General features: G+C 34.6%; 2 protein-coding genes across 11 annotated transcripts in view; both read right to left on the bottom strand.

Annotated features, from left to right (window-relative positions):
• Positions 1 to 1,329: 1,329 nt before the first annotated feature.
• On the bottom strand, positions 1,330 to 13,457 carry LOC128207653 (uncharacterized). The gene is made up of 2 exons (XM_052910709.1): positions 13,290 to 13,457; positions 1,330 to 4,302 (listed from the first exon to the last, which is right to left on the bottom strand). The coding sequence occupies exon 2, from the start codon at positions 4,300 to 4,302 to the stop codon at positions 2,119 to 2,121; it is 2,184 nt and encodes a 727-aa protein (XP_052766669.1). The 5' UTR covers positions 13,290 to 13,457; the 3' UTR covers positions 1,330 to 2,118.
• A 3,902-nt stretch (positions 13,458 to 17,359) lies between these two features.
• Positions 17,360 to 21,492, bottom strand: part of LOC128208803 (spectrin beta chain-like) — a 76,399-nt gene continuing 72,266 nt past the window's right edge. For all 10 annotated transcript variants that reach the window (XM_052912412.1, XM_052912417.1, XM_052912413.1 and 7 more), the window contains 3 exons: positions 20,818 to 20,893; positions 20,180 to 20,326; positions 17,360 to 18,969 (listed from right to left, as the gene is read on the bottom strand). In XM_052912412.1, the coding sequence (XP_052768372.1) occupies positions 18,829 to 18,969; positions 20,180 to 20,326; positions 20,818 to 20,893 (364 nt within the window). In that variant the 3' untranslated portion in view covers positions 17,360 to 18,828. The remainder of the gene's footprint in view (positions 18,970 to 20,179; positions 20,327 to 20,817; positions 20,894 to 21,492) is intronic.

Raw genomic sequence — 21,492 nt, 5'->3', positions numbered from 1 at the left:
TTTTAATATATCCAACGTCTACCCCAATAAGTATACTTGTAACTGGGCTTTACATAGTATGAACTCATAGTGCCACTTATGATATCAAAACTACCCTAATACTCCTGTAGATTAAATGGGGAGAATTCCCTGGCCTCGCTGACAGCTAAAGATGCATGACAACTAATTTCTCTATATAATGAGCAAGACCCACGAGGTATGCGAACAAAATATCAATTGCTTTTTCAGGAGGACCAACTAGGCCTGTCATTGCTCACCTTGGAACAGCTACAGTCAGAGGAGGTCAAGAAGAAGCTAGAGTCCCGCATGCAATATGTTTGTGTGAGTGAAAAAAACTCAGGGAGGCAACATTGATTGGACTGTTTAACCTTAGACCTCAGAGGAAGGCAAAGCTAATGAGACTGTTTAGCCATATCCTTTGTACCTTTGAGTTTAGCCCTGAGAACTGCAGAAAGTTCGAGGCAGGAACAGATACTAACATTGCAGTATAATCCTGGGGCTCGCATGAAGTACATCTTACAACCGCTTATTTGGGGGAAACGCTAGCATGTCTGTGTAATTATGTCCTTGCTCATTGTAATGAACTGGCCATTACTGGAGGCATAATATACAAAAGCTAATCAGAGGACCAAATATGTGCTTCGTTCATTTAATAAATTTGGAACAATTTGTGGGAAAACTGCATATAAGAAACGATACATGTAGGTTTCTGACATATGGTAATCTTCACAATATGGCAGTAGGTAATTCGGAATGGGACATATTTTTCCTAAGCATATTTGGCAGAGAGAGAAGTATTTGTTAAGTAGTATTAAACAATAAACTTGCATATGAAACCGGCTTCATTTTGGTTAAGTATGTGTACCATGGTGAACAGAAATGGTAACTACGGTTTATTTATTTTTATGCTGCATGTTATGTGAGTTGAAACTGAAAATAATACTATACCTAATTATGGCCATCTAAATATTTCACACCATGGGCACTGCCATACCTTTTTTTCAGAATCAGCTAACCTTGAACTTATCACCTCCCACCTACATGTACGTCACACTGGATGGCTCTCTGCACATTTAAGGTTTCCAAATTAAAATAATATTTGTTTATGAGTACAGGTAAATATGCCGACGCTTTTTTATTCTTACTGGGATTAATAGGTAGACAACTAAAGTAAACTTCGAATTGTCAAAATGCGCAAAGAACAGCGAAAAATGTATGTGTCGTAAGCTTTTTGATACATCAGTAAGTAAGAGTTATTGCATTGTAGATAATTATCGCAAAAAAAAAAGTAGGTAACACGAAACAATTTGTGAACGCTATCAGGTAATCTTACGGCAGTAATTTTCCACCACACTTAAAACAATGGTTGTATATTATTTTATTGAAAAATATCAAGAATAATCCATTTGTAAATAATAAATAATCAATTATGACAGGTTAGGACAATCATTTACAGTTGAGCCTCTCTATTTCTGAATTTTAAAGACTTGTATACACAGATGGATACGTTAAGAATGCGTGTATTTCGGACTGAAAACGTTCTATAGCGTTTTACATAGAGGCTGGTTGGGGATAATAGTTAAGAATATAATTAATTGTTATCTCAACATAAACCTGCTATTCAAAACAACATGGAACTAGTCTTCAAGTACATAACGTAATAGAAATGCTATACAATTTGTAAGTTATGGCCACCATGAAGACCTCTCTTGTCAGATATATTTGTTAAGTCCTGTGATAGCTCTTCCGTTTGAAGTAAGACGATGGATAAACAAACTTGTTAGTATTGAGATGGTGTGCCTTATGCACTGTAACATAGTTAAAACTCGAAACAACTCCTCCCTTATTTAAATGTTCCTTGTTTGTAAAGGAATACCAACGTTTGCATACGTATTACATTGAGCATCAAAGCAGTATTTGTGTGATAAACATGTATTTAACTTACTCTGAAACATGCAAGGAATACTCATACTCATAATTTTGTAATAACATGGAAGTCTTATCTTCATTCATTAAAAGGTAAATTGGTGAATGAATATTGCTAAATATTGTTTGATAACATTATTTTCATCATAAACACAATTTCAGAACACATTTCCTTTAGTATTCTAGACACTTTTATGCACGCATATCTCTCATGTTCACAAGAAGTCTAGCCATATGCCAGCAGGCAGCATTGTTTCTGGGATAAAATTGCAATGATTTTCCATAGCAGTTCCATGCTTCATCCAGCCTATTTTCCAGTTCACAACAGTGACCAAGCATATTCAATGTGGTATCAAAATGGCCAGACCCAACGTTGCTCCATATGTATCTTTTGAGCTTTAGAATTGGCACCCGTTTTCTTGCGTGCTGATTGAGCTGTCTGTATGTGAGATACTGGAGATAATGGAGAAAAGGTATACATTGTACTGCAGCCATGTCCATCCACATGTATTGTAGTGCTGGGCACCTCTGCTGCCTGTCCTCCTCAGTTATTGTCCTGAAAATCTCAAATACCAAAAACTCGGGGATGCAACACATTTCATGTCTTGAAAAATGAACACAAGTAGTGGTTTGCCTTTTCATCTTTTCCCTTTCGGATTTAATCAAGATATTTTCAAGATACAGGATATTTGGTTCTAAAGGGTCGCTTCCTGAACCAATAAAAAATTGGAACGCATCTGGCCCCTGCAGTCCCTCACAGTAGCTCAGCCAGTTTTCTGCTGCCTCATACTGTCCACTGCAGTATAACATCGAAGCAAACTTCAGTTTAGTGGACAGCAGATCTGAGTCAAAGGATAGTTTGTACATTGTGAGAATGTCCTGTGTGATTGGTTGTCCCAAATAGATGCATCTAGAGGCTATGACAGAGGCAAGATTGCCTCTATGATATGCAAGACAAATAGTGGCTGAATTTTGTTGTATTGCAGTTCCTTGCTCAGAAATGTTGACAAGTGTGATGATAGACTGTAAGGTGGCTTGTACAAACTGTTGAAGATCACAACTGTGTGTTCTATCCATCAGATTCGTAGTAATATCATAGCAGGTTTTCATATACTCGCTATACAGATTTGATGTTATAGTTTGGTGCATAATATTCCTGGATTTGTTTTCACTTATTACAACACCTAGTTGCAATGCCATAACTTTTGCCCCAAGTGAATCCATTTCAATAAAATGACAGCATTGCAGATTCGAGGTTAACATGTTGGTCACTGTGTTGGCAATAATGTTTTGCTCGTACTGGAACAGCTTTCCAATAAAAAGATTAACTCCGGCTATAGTGTAGTGTGGACAGTATTTTATCTTCAACCACCTTATCAGTGTAGTTAGGCAGTAGATCACACACTGTACAATGTTGTCCTCCCTCCATATGTCTGGTGGGTGTGTCTCGATGGTGAAAAACATGGCAGTCTTCATGTGAAAGGTACTCAAGCGGTCTCCAACAATTGGTTTCAAGAAGGATTTTCTTAACATTTTAAGGAGTACGTACACTTTAAGTTGAATAGTGTTGAAGTCAAAAATCAGAAGCCTCTCCATCATTGAGGTAGAAAATCTCCATTCCCATTTAGATGCGGGATAGTATTGGTCATACGGTGTAACATGCAGTGCAGTAGAGTGACACTTGGACGGCCTGGAAGGAGACTCAGTGTATCCCTGTGGCACCAGGAACACCTCAGTCTGCCTGGCCCTTGATAGTACGGCAGGATTTGGCCAGTGTCCCGGACGTGGTCTATGAAACAGGATTTTACATTCATCAGGTAGTGTGACACACTTGTATGCAATCACATTATCTACATTTTCATCCCAACTTATGGATGGGCCATGTAGTACTTCTTCACCTGACGGGCTTCTTTGTCTCATTAAAAAATGCGCTACACTAAGAGTGGTCGTATGCAACACTCTTTCCTCGCATTTTACATCACAAGGTAACATCACATGTGTCATTGGTAACGGTGAGTCAGTTCTCAGCCGTTGCAGCAAGCAGTGTTGAGGTGGAGACCGCTCTGTCTTTATCACCAGCAAATGAGATTTCCCTTGTTGCCACTCATCCCAGTCCAATATTACACGCGGTGATTGTAAACACAACAACGTATCAACGTCCGACTGCATGCCAGGTGTTGTAGTGCCCTCACTCTGGCTGCCAAATATAAAATTGGTGGAACCTTCACCCATTAGCGTTTTAGGCATTGTCTCCATTGTCTCTATCGCAAGCCACGTCCTCCTTCGCCTGGCTATTATGTATCTGCTCACGCCAATATCATCTAGCACCCTCGACAGACGAAGCGACATCATTCGCAGACCCTCTGCATCCATCATCTGTTGTATTTAAAGTGATTTCATTATTACATAAACACACAATAATTCCTTATTGGGTTTTAAAGATGTGTTCTGATATTTATTTAACTGTAACCTCATCTATATTTTCAGAACTATTTTGGTTGATATTTTTACCCAACTTTATTTAATCTATGTTGGCATAAAATCAGTGTCAGGCAAAATCACTTCAATTCTGAGTTAAAGCCTTTTGGTGCCTTTAAGTGTATACAGTGCATACTTTATACAACCTGATATAGTCTGCGACTTAAGCAATGTGATTGCAGACATGAAAACATTCGTCAACAATGTGTATGCATGGGACACCTCAGACGAGCTTCATACCCACCCATCCCCAACACGCAGTTTTCATGGTTCTTGATGTATTCAATTGTTAAGTGTGTCTTGTTGGCTCACTAACGGGCGTATAGTGCCTTTCGAGTGCCTTGTTTGGAAAATTCTGTTTTATTTTACTTTGACCGACATTTTTGTATCAATCTTAATTTTCTTTAATTTAATTTGCTTCAGATACATCTTGCATTAATAATGAAATGAAAAAAGCGACAAGTGTCAATATTGACTCCGGGAAATAATGATTAAATTGCGAGAAGAGATGAAATGCTGTTGATGATGAATAAATGAACCATAAAGAAAGGAATCGGATTAACAAATGAATGATGATGCAAGGTTATCCCATGTATTATTTGACGGATTTTGCTTGCTGGTTACTGATATGTTAAGTAAATGAACAAAAGAACATCATACATAAAGTTATTATAGTGTGTATGTTTCCTGAGTCAAAGAATTGGGTCACCGGGCATAATGTGTTTCCTTTTGTGGATCGGTTACCTTAAATTTAAGTGCACATATTATTGTTTAGTCCAGGTAAGTCACAGTTTTGCGTGTTTTTCAGTGGTATAAAACAATGATTTGTTATGAATATCCAAAGCAAGGCGGCTCAAAGTTATGTCGTTTCTCATAAAAGTTACGAAATAAAGATTGACTAATGTTAAAAGTAACAGGTGATTTTACTGTGTAAATATGCACCTTTACCAAGCTTAATACACCAGACAATAATAATAATACTGTTGTCATTTTGATTGTAACAAAAGTTTGATTTAAAAGTTGGGGTTGTGTTCAGATGTTCTATATATCGTAACTTTCCGTAGTATTGTTTTATGTGCTATAGTTGACGCAATTGATACCAGGGGCGGTAACAGGATTTGGTGTAAGAGGGGACTTAATTTAGGGGCGTACATTTGACTTGCGCCCCTACCTAAGAACCGATTTTTTCAGTTTAAAGTTTTGGCAGGGGGTGGGGGACTCCCCCAAGATTTTGTTTTAAATTTATTAACCGAAATGGTGCATTTTGTTATTATTTTACTTTTTTTCTCCTTCATTAAACATAAAGTAAACTAAGACGATTTTAAGGAGATGCGCACGCCGGGTGTGACCCCCCCCCCCCCCCAACCCTTCTGGAACTGCTAGTGGATGCCAGTGTAATTCAAATTATACAATAGTGCGTAGCGTGAGTATGTATAATTTGTAAGTGAAATAACTTTTTATAATGTATTCAAGGACAACATTCACTATCTAGCAAGCGTATATTTCAGTTGCCAAAACTGCATAGACGATGGTAGGTATTGTGATTCCAGGTTGGGCTGGTGTGTTTGCACCTGGGGCACGGGATTTTGGCTCATTGTTTGTGTCTTAAATGTGGCATTTTATCATTTTGGGGACATGTAGTGAGATGACAACATACCTAAAGACATAAATTGCGTTAAATATATTAAACCAAGACACGTAAGCTTACCTGAATAATCAGATTTCACAGGTAGGTACAGTCAAACCCCGCTCGCTCGAACTCATAGGGACCGGCAAAAATACCTCGAGCATCGGAAAATTCGAGCCAAGCGGGAATGTTAACATTCAGTAGAAAGAAATCGGTCCTTATATCTGGTTCGAGCCATCGATGAATTCGAGTCATGCGAGTTCGAGCCAACGGGTTTCGACTACAGGTTTTGTCAAATTTGTTTTCCATCACTATATGGCTCAAGACCACAGTTATCTGCCGATGTGAATACAGAAAAAAAGAGTGCTTGTGTTCAAGTATCAATATTTTATTAAAATTGAATGAAAAAGAAGCAAAAAATGTTCTTTTTGCAGAGAACTTGACTGAATTTGACACTCTATTGCAGAAATTGATAGTTTTCAATGTAAATATTGGAAAAATCATAGCTTGTGGAAGTCTGAAAATTAGTTGTTTGTAGCCGATTGACTCCCTGGCGGAAGGGTTATGTATTTGAACTCAATTTTGACAGTCGGGTCAATGGTCAACATGGTGTTTTCTTGTGATTATATTTTGTGTCTTGGATTGTTTTTGAGATGCCATGTCCATGTTTTTCAATTGGGGTGTGTATAAAGTCAAAAGCCAGGTTAGTGTCTATATGAAACATATAGTAAAAATAACTGTGGTCTCACGCCATATACGCCTGTTTTTCGCTAGGTTTTAAAGAGGACATGATGCTGCAGTAAAAAAAAAACAATACAGAGCCAATTGTGTCGGGCTGTAAAGAATTTGAACTTTATGAATCTCACAGAAAATGTTAAGAATTATGCTTTTTAACAATTGATCGAATAATATGTTTCAACGGCCAAATATGTATAGTCTATATTAGTTAATTAGCATATCTTTAGTTTTAACGAAAATAAATGAAATGTTGAGGGTTAAGCAGCTAACTAAGGCTGGAGGGTGCAGATGCTGGTCTTCTTAACCGAAAAGGACAGAGTGCAGCACAATTCCACAACGCTTGAGCTTTTAGCTACGGAAACATGTGTAATTCAAATCAGACAAAAACAAATAATCCAAACTCAAATCGACTCAATAATACAATGGAGTTGAATAAAACATAAAAATCCAACTTATTATAAAGATTCAAAAGTTAACTAAATTGTTAACTGAATTGTACTTGAAATAATATATGTTTGAACGACGTTTTAATAAACGAAGTTTGGTGAAGAAATATGAAATATTTTTTGTTTAATCAATAAATACAGTTTTAGATCAACAAATAAGTAGTAACGAGTTACCCAACAATAACATTACACACATTATTGTCTTGTAATTTAATGAGATCGGCACCAAGTACTTTCTATATTGTCACATTTTATATCAAAGATCTGTAACCAGCGTCTATGATTTACTTCCTGTTCTTAAAAATGGCAAATACTTACCTGTTAGTAAAAAAACAATTGTCACATGTTTTTTTTTTGTTGTTTTTTTAAATATGTTACATAAACAGTGTTTCCCATTTAGATAGTTTGTATTTGTCTTCATTGGATGCTGTTATAATCATTTAACAGCAATTACAACCAAACGAACATTTATTCTGACAAAAGTGTGAAATAAATGCATATTCTTTAAGTCCACGTTTGTGTGACTCGAATACAAGAAATATGCAATACAGCACGCGCTTTTCACGGTAAACGTAAAAAATATAACTCGATATTACTAACATTTGTCCCGGCATGACAGAAATATCGTCTGAACAAGCAAAAATATACCAAAACATATTTTGACCATTGACTCATAACTGTTTGATAATGACCTAATACTAAACTTTGTCTTATCATGGTAAACATTCAAACAAAACTATCTCAAAATCCTCCTGATAATGGACACATTATTGGACGGAGGAACTTTTGAAAGTATTTTACATAAACAGTATTTCCCCGTCAGTTATTGAGATTGTTTGAATTAGAAAGTAGAAATAATATTATATCTAATCTGGTTATATTGTTTCCGATGTTTTATATTGTTTCCGATGAAACATTTTAAAATACTAGTTAACCAAGAGCTTTAAATTATGTCACATTTCATGTTAAAGATCTGTTTACTAGCGTCTGTGCTTTCTGGTCTGAAAAACATGAATGCTTACCTGTATAGTAAAAATAGATTATATTTATAGTATGTGACATAAACTGTGTTTTCCCATTATAATTATTTTCGTTTTCATTTAATGCTCATTTATACGTTTAAATACAACAAAACAGAAAAAGCACACATATTTATTGACTGTTACATATAAATGTTATATAAATGCTTGTTATTTTTATGTCTGCCTTTTTCGGGCGGGTTCGCGTTGTTGTATATAACTGCTTCCCATAGTGTGTTGTAAACTGTATCCTATTGTGTGTTCTCATAGTGTGTATACTGCCTCCCATAGCGTGTATACTGCTTCCCATATTGTGTAAACTGCTTTCCATAGAATGTTCACTGCTTCCCATTGTGTATATTTTGTTTCCCTTACTGTGTAAACTGTTTGCCTTCGTGCGTATACTGTTTCCCTTAGTGTGTAACGTGCTACCCTAAGTGGGTATACAGCTTTCCCTTAGCGTGTATACTGTTTCCCTTAGTATGTTTACTGCTTCCAAAAATGTGTATACTGCTTCCCATTGTGAGACATTGCTTCCCATAGAGTATTCCTAGTGGAAATGCTATTTAATTTAACCGACATTTTTTTCAGAGTGTTTATTTAAATTCACTTGATTAAATTTGCTTTTGATAAGTGTTGGCAAACAATAAATAATGTGGTAAAAAAGGCTGTAAATGACCGCAAAGAAAGATATCGGATAAGCAAATGAATCTATTAAAGAATCAGGCACAGCTATTTCTCTCAAAACCTAAATAATTAAATTTTGATGCCTGGACTACCCCAATATACTCGTATTTTTGATACCATCAATTGACTGGCATTTGCTTGTTTATTACTAATATGTTAAACAGATAAACAAAAATGCATCAGGTTATTACGGTGTATATATAATTTGCCCCGTAATCTCATGGTAGGTATGATTGTTGCGTTTTCATGTTCTACACATACAAATCCTTTCAAAAGATACTAAGACAACAAAGGCCACCAGGCATAATGTTTTACGCCTTTGTGGGTCATTTAAATTTTTTCCGATATGCCACAGTATGTACATTAATTTGTTATGAAGGTGGCACGATGTCATTACTAAAAAGGTAACGGAATCAACTAGAATGACTTATGGTAAAAACGGGTGATGTTTTTCTTTGTGAGTATGCATCTTTGTTATGTTACATAGATCAATACTACAAATATTGTTGAAAATTTGATTGAAAGGAAAGATTGATTTCATTGAAGAAACTGTAAATATAATTTTGAATCGGATATTTATATTGTTAACTTAATAAAGTTTCATGTATATCAGTTAATGCGCCCGATGCCAAATGTATTCAAATTATACATGGGCGCGTAGCGATTGTGTATTATTTGTTGGTTAAGTTTTCTACCATGTTCTCAAAGACAACGTTCACTTAATAGCACAGTTTGCGAAAAAATACAACGCAATTTACGTAATCGTACTTGTATTACGGTTAAGTTCAGCCCACTTATTACCGTTCCGATTTGGAATAAATGTGTAGCCGAGAAGAATAAATATAAAACACTCTCAAATATGGTTCATTCACATGTTTTAACAAGATTATCAACTCCATCTTACTTTTTGTAATTGTATGCATGAATTTAATAAGGAACAGCTTTTGTAAATACTTGTTCAAAAATTTGTAAATATTGTAAACTACATGTTTTATATGCGATCTATTCTTACTTCCAGGTCACAAGCTCATTGATATGCTTTGATATGTGTATGTATGTTTGTTATTCATGTCGAAAAATAGCTCATTGAACTAATGTTTTCTTGTTGTCATATACCCGACCTTAAATAAAAAGTACTTTAGATTGTATATTGGTGATAAAATTGAAGGTAAATCCAATTGATTTGAAGTGATATTAGCTTTAAAATGTACAGATATGTAAACATGCATGCGTGTAAATCTTAGTTTTAGAGTAAACGTCCATTAAATTATCAATGATTAAATTCTTAGATTTTTTCTCATATTGAAGTAAAAATATCAACAACACATACAGTTTAATCTTTTATTATAAACATAAATTGAGATCCAGTGGCTGGTCGCACCCCCCCCCCCCCAAAAAAAAAAAAAAAAAAAAAAAAAATATATATATATATATTGTCAAATATAACTTTCCATATCAATATGGTCTAGGACCACTCCCGTATAATGAGATATAGAGTAAATGTGTAGCCGAACACAAAGAATAAATATAAAGCACTCTCAAATATGATTCAATCACATGTTTTAAATAACCAGATTATCAACTTTGCAAGGAAGTACAATACCTACTGAAGATAACCTTAAATATTTATAATGACACAATATGTTGCAAGCGATTTTTATATACTTCCTGTTCTTAATAATGACATAAGTTTATAGTTGCCTGCCAGTAAAACTACTTTTACGTAAACATAATCTTTACTTACGACAGGTTAATTGTCTTGGCTCCAGTCAATCGTGACACCTTCGAAATATGATAAAAGCATGTATATGCGTTCGATGTTATATTTGAATTAAAAAAAACAAAACAACAATTTTGACAATTTTCCAAGACAAACAAATCACAAGCTCATACCAAAACTGTAATGCCAAATCAAATTCATTTTTCAATAACGACCCTTCCCAAAAGAGTATAAAATGCGCATTTAAACACAATGGTTTTGGCGTCGTATTTTAAAGCGTAAATCATGGAGAGTTAATCAAAAGTGATAAGGGCTGAATTTAACCAAAATGCTCATTATTTTGTGACTGAAGCGATTTTCTATGGCACTCAAGTACTTTTGGCTGCAATAAAAGCGATTTTTAAATGGAATAAACACATCTATTTTACTAAGCTAAAAATGCACTTAAGCGATTTTTTTTCTGCATTCAAAGCGAAGTTTGAAGAAGAAAACCCCTCACTTTATTATGCGATTTGGGCGTATTTTTTATCCTTAATTTAGAGTGTACTGTATGAAAAAATATGATTAATAATTTCAATTTCGCTGCGTTAAATGCGGTATAAAGAATGGTACGTACGCAAATATATCTGATTGAATTCACCCGAGAAATTCTAACATGTATATAGTCTACTTTGGTTGAATTATGACGATGGAACCATGCTTAAACAAAGAATACGTGATCAGTTTGTTCAACAATAGTTTGATATTGTTCATTCATAGAGTAAATTAGAATACTACGTTAGGTTTAAAAGGGAATTTATATTTGAAAAAAGATATATTGATCCATTCATATAGTATTATCGAATTGCTTTGTCAAAATTTAGATTGAATGAACATTCATTAAAATGTAATCAACATTGTTAGAGAGAACAGAAAATGTTAAATATGTTATACCAATCAGAGTACCCCTTTTTGTGCATTTGTCTTGAGATCTTTTAATACTATTGAAACACAAATTTGTATCCATTGATGTATTGCTTTATTTATTTGATATTTATGTATTTTGTATGAAGTGAGATATAGAAATGTTAATTTTTCTTTTATGTGGCCATCTGTATGTATATTATTATGTTTGTGTTTGACCAAAGGCATGAATATGCTGATGTTGCCAACAAAGGTAAACTGAAACTAAAATTACTAACACAATGGAGTGGAATAAATTGGATGTACACCAACCTTCAAGTAAGTATCAATTTTAGATATTTTATTAAATTATACTTGAAATAAAATATGTGTATATAATACGATTCTAATTTTTTCATGGTGAACGTTACCATGTTTGTCCCTTCTTGATAGAAATACCGTCTGTACAAGCAGAAATAAATTTATTTCGACCATTGACTCATAAGGGTGACATTGACCTTCAATACTAAACATTGTCTTATTATGGTAAACATTCAAACAAAGTAATGTCAAACTCCTCCAGTTGAACAATTGTATAAACTGATTTAAGACAAAAAGGAAACATCAATACAAACCATTGGGATATCTAATGGGTATTTAATAACTTGTCCTCAAACTCATAGGTTACGGATTGTTTATACCTTGCTTTACAACGGTTAGTGAGATTCATCAAAGCTCAGGAAAAACGTTTCGGAGGATGTTTTTCTTATTTGAAATAATCTGATTTTGAATAAATGGGTAAACTTGAAGACTCAATGACCATTCATTACATATAACAAATTCAATGATACAAAACATCTACTTAGTAACCTTCCAAAGAGTTTTCCTATCAAGCTAGATTAATTATAACATTTTTACCACCTACACATCAATGCACCATGCTGTAATTTCCCCTGTATGTACTGCTACTTACAATTTTGCTTTTAAATGTATACGATTATCCATTAAGTTATACTCTTAAAAGAACTAATCATTTAACAGTATGTCAACTAGCGGAACCTTGCGCGTGAGGATCGCCCGTTCGGCCGGGAAAAGTAGTTTGTGTTATCACTGTGTTCAGTGCTCAAATCCATCTTACTTTTTGTAATTGTATGCATGAATATAATAAGGAACAGCTCTTGTAAATACTTGTCTAAATATTTGTACATATTTTAAACTATATGCCTTTTTATGCTATATATTTTTACTTCCAGGTCACAAGCTCATTGGTATGCTTTAATATGTTATACATGTATGTTTGTTATTCATGTCGGATAATAGTTCATTGAAATAATGTTTTCTTGTTATCATGTACCCGACCTTAAATAAAAAGTATTGTATATATTTGTGATAAAATGGAAAGTAAATTCAATTGATTTGAAATAATGTTAGATCAAAAAGATGTATAGATATGTAAACATGCAGGTGTGTAAATCTTAGTTTTATATAGTAAAAGTCCATAACAATACCTATGATTTAATTCTTAGATTTGTTTATCATATTGGAGTAAAAATATCAACAACACATATAGTTTAACCTTTTATTTAAAATATACATTGTGATCCAGTGGCGGGACGCTCATCCTCTCACCTTTTTGGGACTCTAATTTATGAAAAACATGTTTGTGAGATGATACAACGTATTGTCCTATTGACGGGATTTTTGACCGTCAGAAAAGAAAACTGTTTAAAATTACTAGTGAAACAAAATTAAAATAAATCACAAACCTGATTTGTAATGTGATGAAAACTGCTTCAAATAATGTCACATTTTATATTATTACCCGATGCCCTTTATAAATGTAATGCACTGTTTTCGACTGCTTTACAAATAGTAATCAACATAACAATGTTTTGAATAGTTGACTGGTAAACAGTCCGTAACTAGCACGTGAGGCTTCGTCATATGCACGTCATGGGTTTTACCGAGACTCTAAAGGGAAACTGCATATCGTTTAAACTCGTGAATATTCGATATTGGTTTTGTAGTTTTAATTGGTTAATTGAAGAAATTTCAAGCGCTCAATCGTCTACAGTATATGATCATGACCAGACGTAAACAAATCAATATCAGACGTAAACAAACAATGTCGCGATTTAAATATGTATATGAAAAGCTACAGAAACAAGCTCAGAAGCCAAAAGTTTAAACATAAACCCGTTTAGTGGCACAGGGTAAACGCCAAAGACATAGAACACAAAAACAATAAAAATCACAAACAAGAAACACTGAACAGCAGCACAAAACTCCACAAACAACACAGTGCATATACACTATATAAAAACTACGGTAGGTGTGTTTAGCAATACTTATGTGAAAACCATTAGGATTGTTAGGTATCGCCTTGGAACTGTCAGTAAAATATATTTACTGGTGGTTTTAAACCAGTTTGCTTGCACAACCCCAAATGAAATCTTAGCTGTATGTTACAGTGTTTCCCATTTACAAAGTTTATTTTCGTTTTCATTTAATGCTAACTTAACGTTTAAACACAATCAAATAGAAAAAAAAACACACACAAAATCGACAGTTACAAATAAATTAAGATAAATACATATTATTATTATTTCCATCTTTTTGCGACTCGCATACGTGTAACATATTTTATATGATACACATATTGTATTGATTAGATATTCGACCTTCAGAAAAGAGAAATATGTGTGATTTTATCATATTTTTGGTCAAAAACCATTTGCAATTTTTCGAAAAAGTCTGTCAACTATATAACTTTGTTTTGTGTCAAAATTCCCCAGACTACCCTATGAATAATGTCTCGCGGGTTCATGATTTTTTGCAAATTTTACGTTGTATGTTTTGGTTCTTCAAACGACCTTTTCACTCTGTGTAAGGCCCTATACATTCGAACATCCTCCAGTCCATGGAAACACGATTAGGTGTAGGCACTGGCTTGACAAAATGCTTGTAAAATGCAGTTGTCATTTTAATCTACAAGCTTGTTTTAAGCTACCCAAGTGTTTTTCGGCAAATACAAGTTGAAGTATTGGGATAACATTGACAGTGTGTGTGATCTTGCAAAATCATTTGCTTACAATATTCAAATAATATTTGGTACTAATATTGTTACTGATTACAATATGCAAATATATGACAAGCTACCCCGTGGTTTGATTGAAAAAGAATAATACACGAACGTTGGTGTTTGCGGCGCTTTTGTATTTTAACGTAGCTAGGCACTAGTTTTTTATGTATTACAGCATTTACTTTGAATATAGTTTAAAATAAAAATTATTGAATGCAAATACGTGTAGTTGTTTATTACTGTTTCCTAGTGTGTGTATACTGCTTCCAATATTGTGTATACAGCTTACCCTAGTATTTATACTGCTTCCCACAGTATGCATGCTATACAGCTTCCCAAAGATTGTATACAGCTTCCCATAGTGTATTGTATACTGCTTTTCAAAGAATGTACACTGCTTACGATTGAGTATTCCCTTAGTGTATTTTCTACTTCCAATAATATTTATCCTGCTTAACATAGTGTATTCACAGTGTATACACTGCTCCCCATAGTGTGTATACAGCTTCCCATAGTTTGTATACTACTTTCCATAGTGTGTATACTGCTTCCCATCGTGTGTATACAGCTTCCCATAGTGTGTATACTACTTCCCATAGTGTGTATACAGCTTCCCATATTTTGTATACTACTTTCCATAGTGTGTATACAGCTTCCCATAGTTTGTATACTACTTTCCATAGTGTGTATACAGCTTCCCATAGTGTGTATACTACTTCCCATAGTGTGTATACAGCTTCGCATAGTTTGTATAGTGTGTATACTGCTTCCCATAGTGTGTATACTACTTCCCATAGTGTGTATACAGCTTCCCATAGTTTGTATACTACTTTCCATAGTGTGTATACAGCTTCCCATAGTGTGTATACTACTTCCCATAGTGTGTAAACTGCTTTCCATTGTGTGAACATAACTTCCCATAGTATGTATACTGCTTCCCATAGTGTGTATACTGCTTCCCATTGTGTATTCGCAGTCTGTATACCGCTTCTCTTAATGTTAACTGCTTAGCATAGTGTTTTTTATTACTTCCCATTGTGTGTTCCTAGTGTATAAACTGTTTCTCATAGTTGGTATATCTGGATTTGAAATATGACATGTTATGCCACTAGCTTGATTGGAAAAAACGCAACAAACGTTAGTATTGGCCTATGTGGTATTTTTGTACTTTTAATGAAGTAACAAGCTTCTAAGTCTTTCAGAATTGTCTTCGAATATAGTTTTATATAAAAAAAAAAATTGAATGCAATCTGTCTTCTACAGATACGTGTACTTGTATATTATTGTTTCCCATAGTGTGTATACCTCTTCCCACAGTGCGTATAATGCTTCCCATAAAGTGTAAACCGCTTATCTTGTGTGTCCCCATAGTGTGAATACTGCTTCACATAGTGTGTAAACTGCTTTCTACTGTGTGTTCCTACATTGTGTATACTGCTTCCAAGTGTGTAAATGGGTACCTATAGTGTGTATACAGCTTCCTAATGTGTATACTGCTTCCTGTAGTGTGTTGTATTCTGTTCCCCAGAGTGTTAACTGCTTCCAATCGTGTGTTCACTCAGTGTGTACACTGCTTCACAAAGTGTGTTCCCATAGTGTGTATACTGCTTCCTAGTATGAATACTGCCTCCCAAAGTGTGTATACTGCTTCCTATATTGTGTAAACTGCTTCCCATATAAAGTATGTTACTTCCCATAGCGTGCATAATGCTACACCTAGTGTGTATACTGCTTTCTAGTGTGTATACTGCCTCCCAAAGTGTGTATACTGTGCCCTAGTGTGTATACTGCGCCCTAGTGTGTATGCTGCCTCCCAAAGTGTGAATTCTGCGCCCTAGTGTGTATACTGCTTCCTAGTGTGTATACTGCCTCCCAAAGTGTGTATACTGTGCCCTAGTGTGTATACTTCTTCCTAGTGTGTATACTGCGCCCTAGTGTGTATGCTGCCTCCCAAAGTGTGAATTCTGCGCCCTAGTGTGTATACTGCTTCCTAGTGTGTATACTGCGCCCTATTGTGAACACTGCTTCCTAGCGTGTATACTCCGCCCTAGTGTATATACTGCTCCCTAGTGTGTATACTGCACCCTAGTGTGTTAACTGCTACCTTGTGTGTATAATGCTTTCTAGTGTGTATACTGCGCCCTAGTGTGTATATTGCTTACTGCTTCCTATAAAGTGTATACTGCTTCCCATATCAAGTATATTGCTCCCCATAGCGTGCATAATGCTACACCTAGTGTGTATATTGCTTTCAAGTGTGTATACTGCTTATTAGTGTGTATACCGCTTCATAGTGTGTATACTGCTTTCAAGTGTGTATACTGCTTCATGGTGTGTATACTATTTCCTAGTGTGTATACTGCTTCCTAGTGTGTATACTGCTTCCTAGTGTGTATACTGCTTCATAGTGTGTTTACTGTTTCATAGTGTGTATACTGCTTCCAAGTGTGTATACTGCTTCCTTGTATGTATATTGCTTCCTAGTGTGTATACTGCTTCCAAGTGTGTATACTGCTTCATAGTGTGTATATTGCTTCCAAGTGTGTATATTGCTTTCAAGTGTGTATACTGCTTCCAAGTGTGTATACTGCTTCCTTGTATGTATATTGCTTCCTAGGGTGTATACTGCTTTCAAGTGTGTATACTGCTTCCTAGTGTGTATACTGCTACACTTAGTGCGCATACTGTTTGTGTTTAAAGCTTCCAATTGTATACATATTGACATATTCACAGAATAAAATAACAGAAGACTGGTTTACTGATGATGTATTTTATTTCAGATAGCAGCCTGTATAAGAATACATGCCTAGTACAGGGAGGTCCATATCGCTGAAGCACAACTATGGGTGTATGATAAAATAAAGATTGCACCGACCAATAATAAAAACATACAAATAAGATTTGTACAATGTGTTCATCATCATGACACGTAAGGTTAGTTTTTTTTCTAAGGGAATTCTATAACTACAGATCATCTTCTTTAGAGCTTTTGGCAAGAAATCAGACAGAAAGTTGGACTTTAATAAAAAAACTCACATTATCGAGAAGTTATTACCAATTGTGTTAGATATCTATGGAATTCGAATGTTTAGTTGTGGTAATAATTATAGTTACCAGTAGAATAGTGGAATAACCTAACAATACATACTTTATTATTACTAATATAGAGACAGCAAAGCAAATTATTGGATAATGAAGCGTACATTATCTTTATAAATAAAATCTATGAATAATTTTGCTACAATCGATAAAAACTGAAGTATTTCATACTCTAGAATGATGGGACATTATGACTATAAATTATAATAAAAACTCTATATTCTATGTCCACAATAAGTGAATACAGGTTTACAGCGATTACAGATATAAACAAATATAAAAACTTGTTCACAACGGTTAACTTGCTTCAGTTTTACATCCATTTATTTCTCTTACATAAAATACACAAAGACTCGTTTTGAACATCAAACAAAGACAACATTATTTTATAACCACAACTCTGGTAATGTTAACAAAGAAATCATAAATAACAGAGAATTCCACTCATCGAAGACAAACAACTTTTCAATGATTGATAAAAAAAAATGCATTTAAGATTTAAAATGTGGCAATAGGCTTACCGACTAGTGTCTGACAATATGTACAAGCTTTTAAGCGAAGAATAAAAGAACAAGAAAAAGAAACATAACAACCAGGCTGGTCTTGAATAACGTTCCTCACGAACTCAATTCAGCTGCCCGTTCCTAAAAAGCATCGCCCTACTACCTAGCAGATCTATTATTCCTTCACCATTCATCTTTTACTCTTAAAAAATGTACTAGGGAATAAAGCTCATACACAATAATTTCCCGTCCTTGACAAAAATACAACTTCCACATACATCCACAATACAAGAATGCTTTATATGTGTGAAAAAAGCGAAACAATGTATTTTCAAAATGAACTATAGAAAAAGTTTCCAGAAAGTCTGACACATATACACCTTCATTTTTCCTTGGGTACAGCATATACATGTACACTGTATAAAATATACAATACAAACGACAATGAAACAATGCGTAAACGTGTTCTTCCATCAATGCCTTCACGATAGACATTATACCAAAGTATTGTGTGTTAAATCCATGAACAGAACTTAGTCCATAATAGTACTTCAGCCTGATGAAGAAAATGACAATTTATTATGACACTTGGAAGAAAAGTCCTAACTACTATTAAGATGTCTATTTCTTCTTAAACGTTAGGAATCCTTTTTTCTTGTCTTTGTGTTCTTCAGTGCGGGCTGGCAGGGTCTGCGATCTGGTTGGGGAAGCCCCTGTACGCACAGTGCTGTTTATAGCATTGATCCAACGCTCCATCTCCACCTGCAAGAGTAAAGAACATTTTCAGGTTTTTTTTCTTATGATGAACTTTATGCTCGACATTTTAATAATTTGCTAAACATTTCTGAAATACAACATTTTCATAATTTCCTACATTTTTTTGTCATTTGCTAGACATTTTCATAATTTACTACATATTTTTCTTATTTGCTAGACATTTTCATAATTTGCTAATTTTTTTTGTCATTTGCTAGACATTTTCATAATTTGCAACATATTTTTGTCATTTGCTAGACATTTTCATAATTTGCCAGACAATTTTGTAATTCGTAATACGCTAGACATTTTCATAACCTCCTTACATGAACATGGCAAATTTATGTACTCATAACCTTTTTATTATTTCAAAATTATGATCAATTTGTGCAAATAATAAACTGCTAATGAGAATTAACTCCAAAACCACATTTTTATAGAGAATAGTAAATTTTATAGAACTTAATGGACATGGGACTGTAGTCTGGGATGTTATTGATCTGGCAGCTTAAGGGCTGAAACCAATTAGTCGAGGGGTGTGAAGGCTGCTTGAGGCACCAAATGGGAATAGAAGGGGTCAAAGCCTACTGCCACAAAAGCAAAACTGGCTTTATAGAAGCCCGTTGAGGGCTCTCATGGCTTCAAATACGCCAAAAAAAGTAAAAACCCAAAACAAACAGTTCGTCACCATAGTGCAAGAACTCAATATCTGCTTTTATTTCTATATGCAGTTATTGAGTTATTGCACTAAGGTGACGAGTTCATCGGCAGACATACCACATTGCTGACAGTTACAGTATAGTTCTGACATTCCAGTCTAACAACATCAATCTTTGAGATTCAAGTGTATAGAGGTTACTGAATTTGGAAATGCTGATGCCTGAATTCAAACCCTGTGTTTTAAGTTTTCATTGCTAATAGCATATATAGGGAGTCAAGGATATACATGTATCGGGTATGGTGCATCTCTGTCTTTATTGCTCATGTTCAGGAGAAATACAGAGGTATTTGTTTAAATATTAAATAGTGAAATACAAATGTATTGAGGGACATAGTACTGTCCCATAGCATCAATCATTTCTATTATTGCCAGTTTTAAGTGTTTCTCCCAGTTTTTAATAGGGATAATATGAATGTAAAACTTCTCTTCCACATCGTAAGCCATCAAAAATAATGCAAAATATATTTAATCATTTGAAAATACGACATCACTTACCGAATCCTTTGCCATGAAGAGGTATTCTGCGCCCATCTGTAGGCGCAGTCGGAACACATGTGGTCGTTTAATGTAGTCTTTGGCTGGGTCGCACTCGGCCTCAACCAGATCCATGGCAGTCTCGTGGTGAATAAGCGAGCTCGGGTCCTGAAATAATCATGGGGAATTTTAAGTCTAAAATCAAATGCTGTTTAGTGTATACAACAAGAAACGCTGCAATGCGACAAAACAAGGTTTTCAATGATTGACAGAACTTCAACCTTCATTGTGGGATTCAGTTTCAATCGTTTTTCTTTTTTAAAAGTGACCTTGAACCTAGGGGCCCACAACACAATCCCATGAAAGGTTTCAATAATATCTTCCTATTTACAAAGTTTGGTCATGATATGTCAACCCTAACTGAAGTTATTCAGTTTCATATGAAAATTTGACGCCAACCACTCGAACAACGTACATCATTTTAATAACCAGGTTTCACCTTGTGAAAACCTGGTCAACAAAATATTTCTACTGTTATTCTACATTTTTATATTTTTACAAAACACACACATAGCAATAGACTATTTCGAGATGAGCAATCAATCTTCCTGACCAAGATGTGGATGCCAATGATTTATGAATGTATGAAATATTTATACCTGTTTGGCATGTTTCTGGTCCTTGTAGCATGCCAACGAGGGCCCATGTACAACTACATACACCTTGTCCCATGACCTGGAATACAAACAAGCATATGAGCAATGATGTAAATATAAAATATAAAAGTAAATTTTACTGGAGGTTGTAATTTGTACATGCCAAAAAGCCCACCACTGATAAAATGCTTTCTGGGCTTGCTCAAATTCGGGATATTATATAGCAGGCCTTGTAAAAAAATTATGCCAAGCACTTTAATAGTGTAAAAATTCGGGTTTGTTCATTTCAAAATTTAAATCTGGTTACCTTCTACCTGTATTTCCATTTATAATTACCATAATTAACATTATGATTCGATAGATAACTAATAATACTATTACAATTCTAGATGTCAATTACATCCAACTTTCTGTCAGATTTTAACCACTGAGAAAAAAGTTAAACGTGTAAGTATATTTAACATCTTTGGAGTTATAGTCGAGCTTATTTTTTTGCATTTCATCGCCAATGCTGATTAAAGCAAGGCTTTCATAATTCCTCAAACTATTTTTTCTCTTCAAAAACCACAGACAGGCCAACATAAATAAATTTACAAGAGCACCATATTTTAACAGCAAGTAGCAATACATATTGTTTTTATCAGTGATTAAACGAGTATTCAAACCAGAAATATTATA

This window comes from Mya arenaria, chromosome 11 (genome assembly GCF_026914265.1).
Source record: "Mya arenaria isolate MELC-2E11 chromosome 11, ASM2691426v1".
In the NCBI taxonomy this organism is placed as follows: domain Eukaryota; kingdom Metazoa; phylum Mollusca; class Bivalvia; order Myida; family Myidae; genus Mya; species Mya arenaria.
The sequence above is the reverse complement of the archived record's forward strand: the minus strand, read 5'-3'. Positions and strand labels throughout refer to the sequence as shown.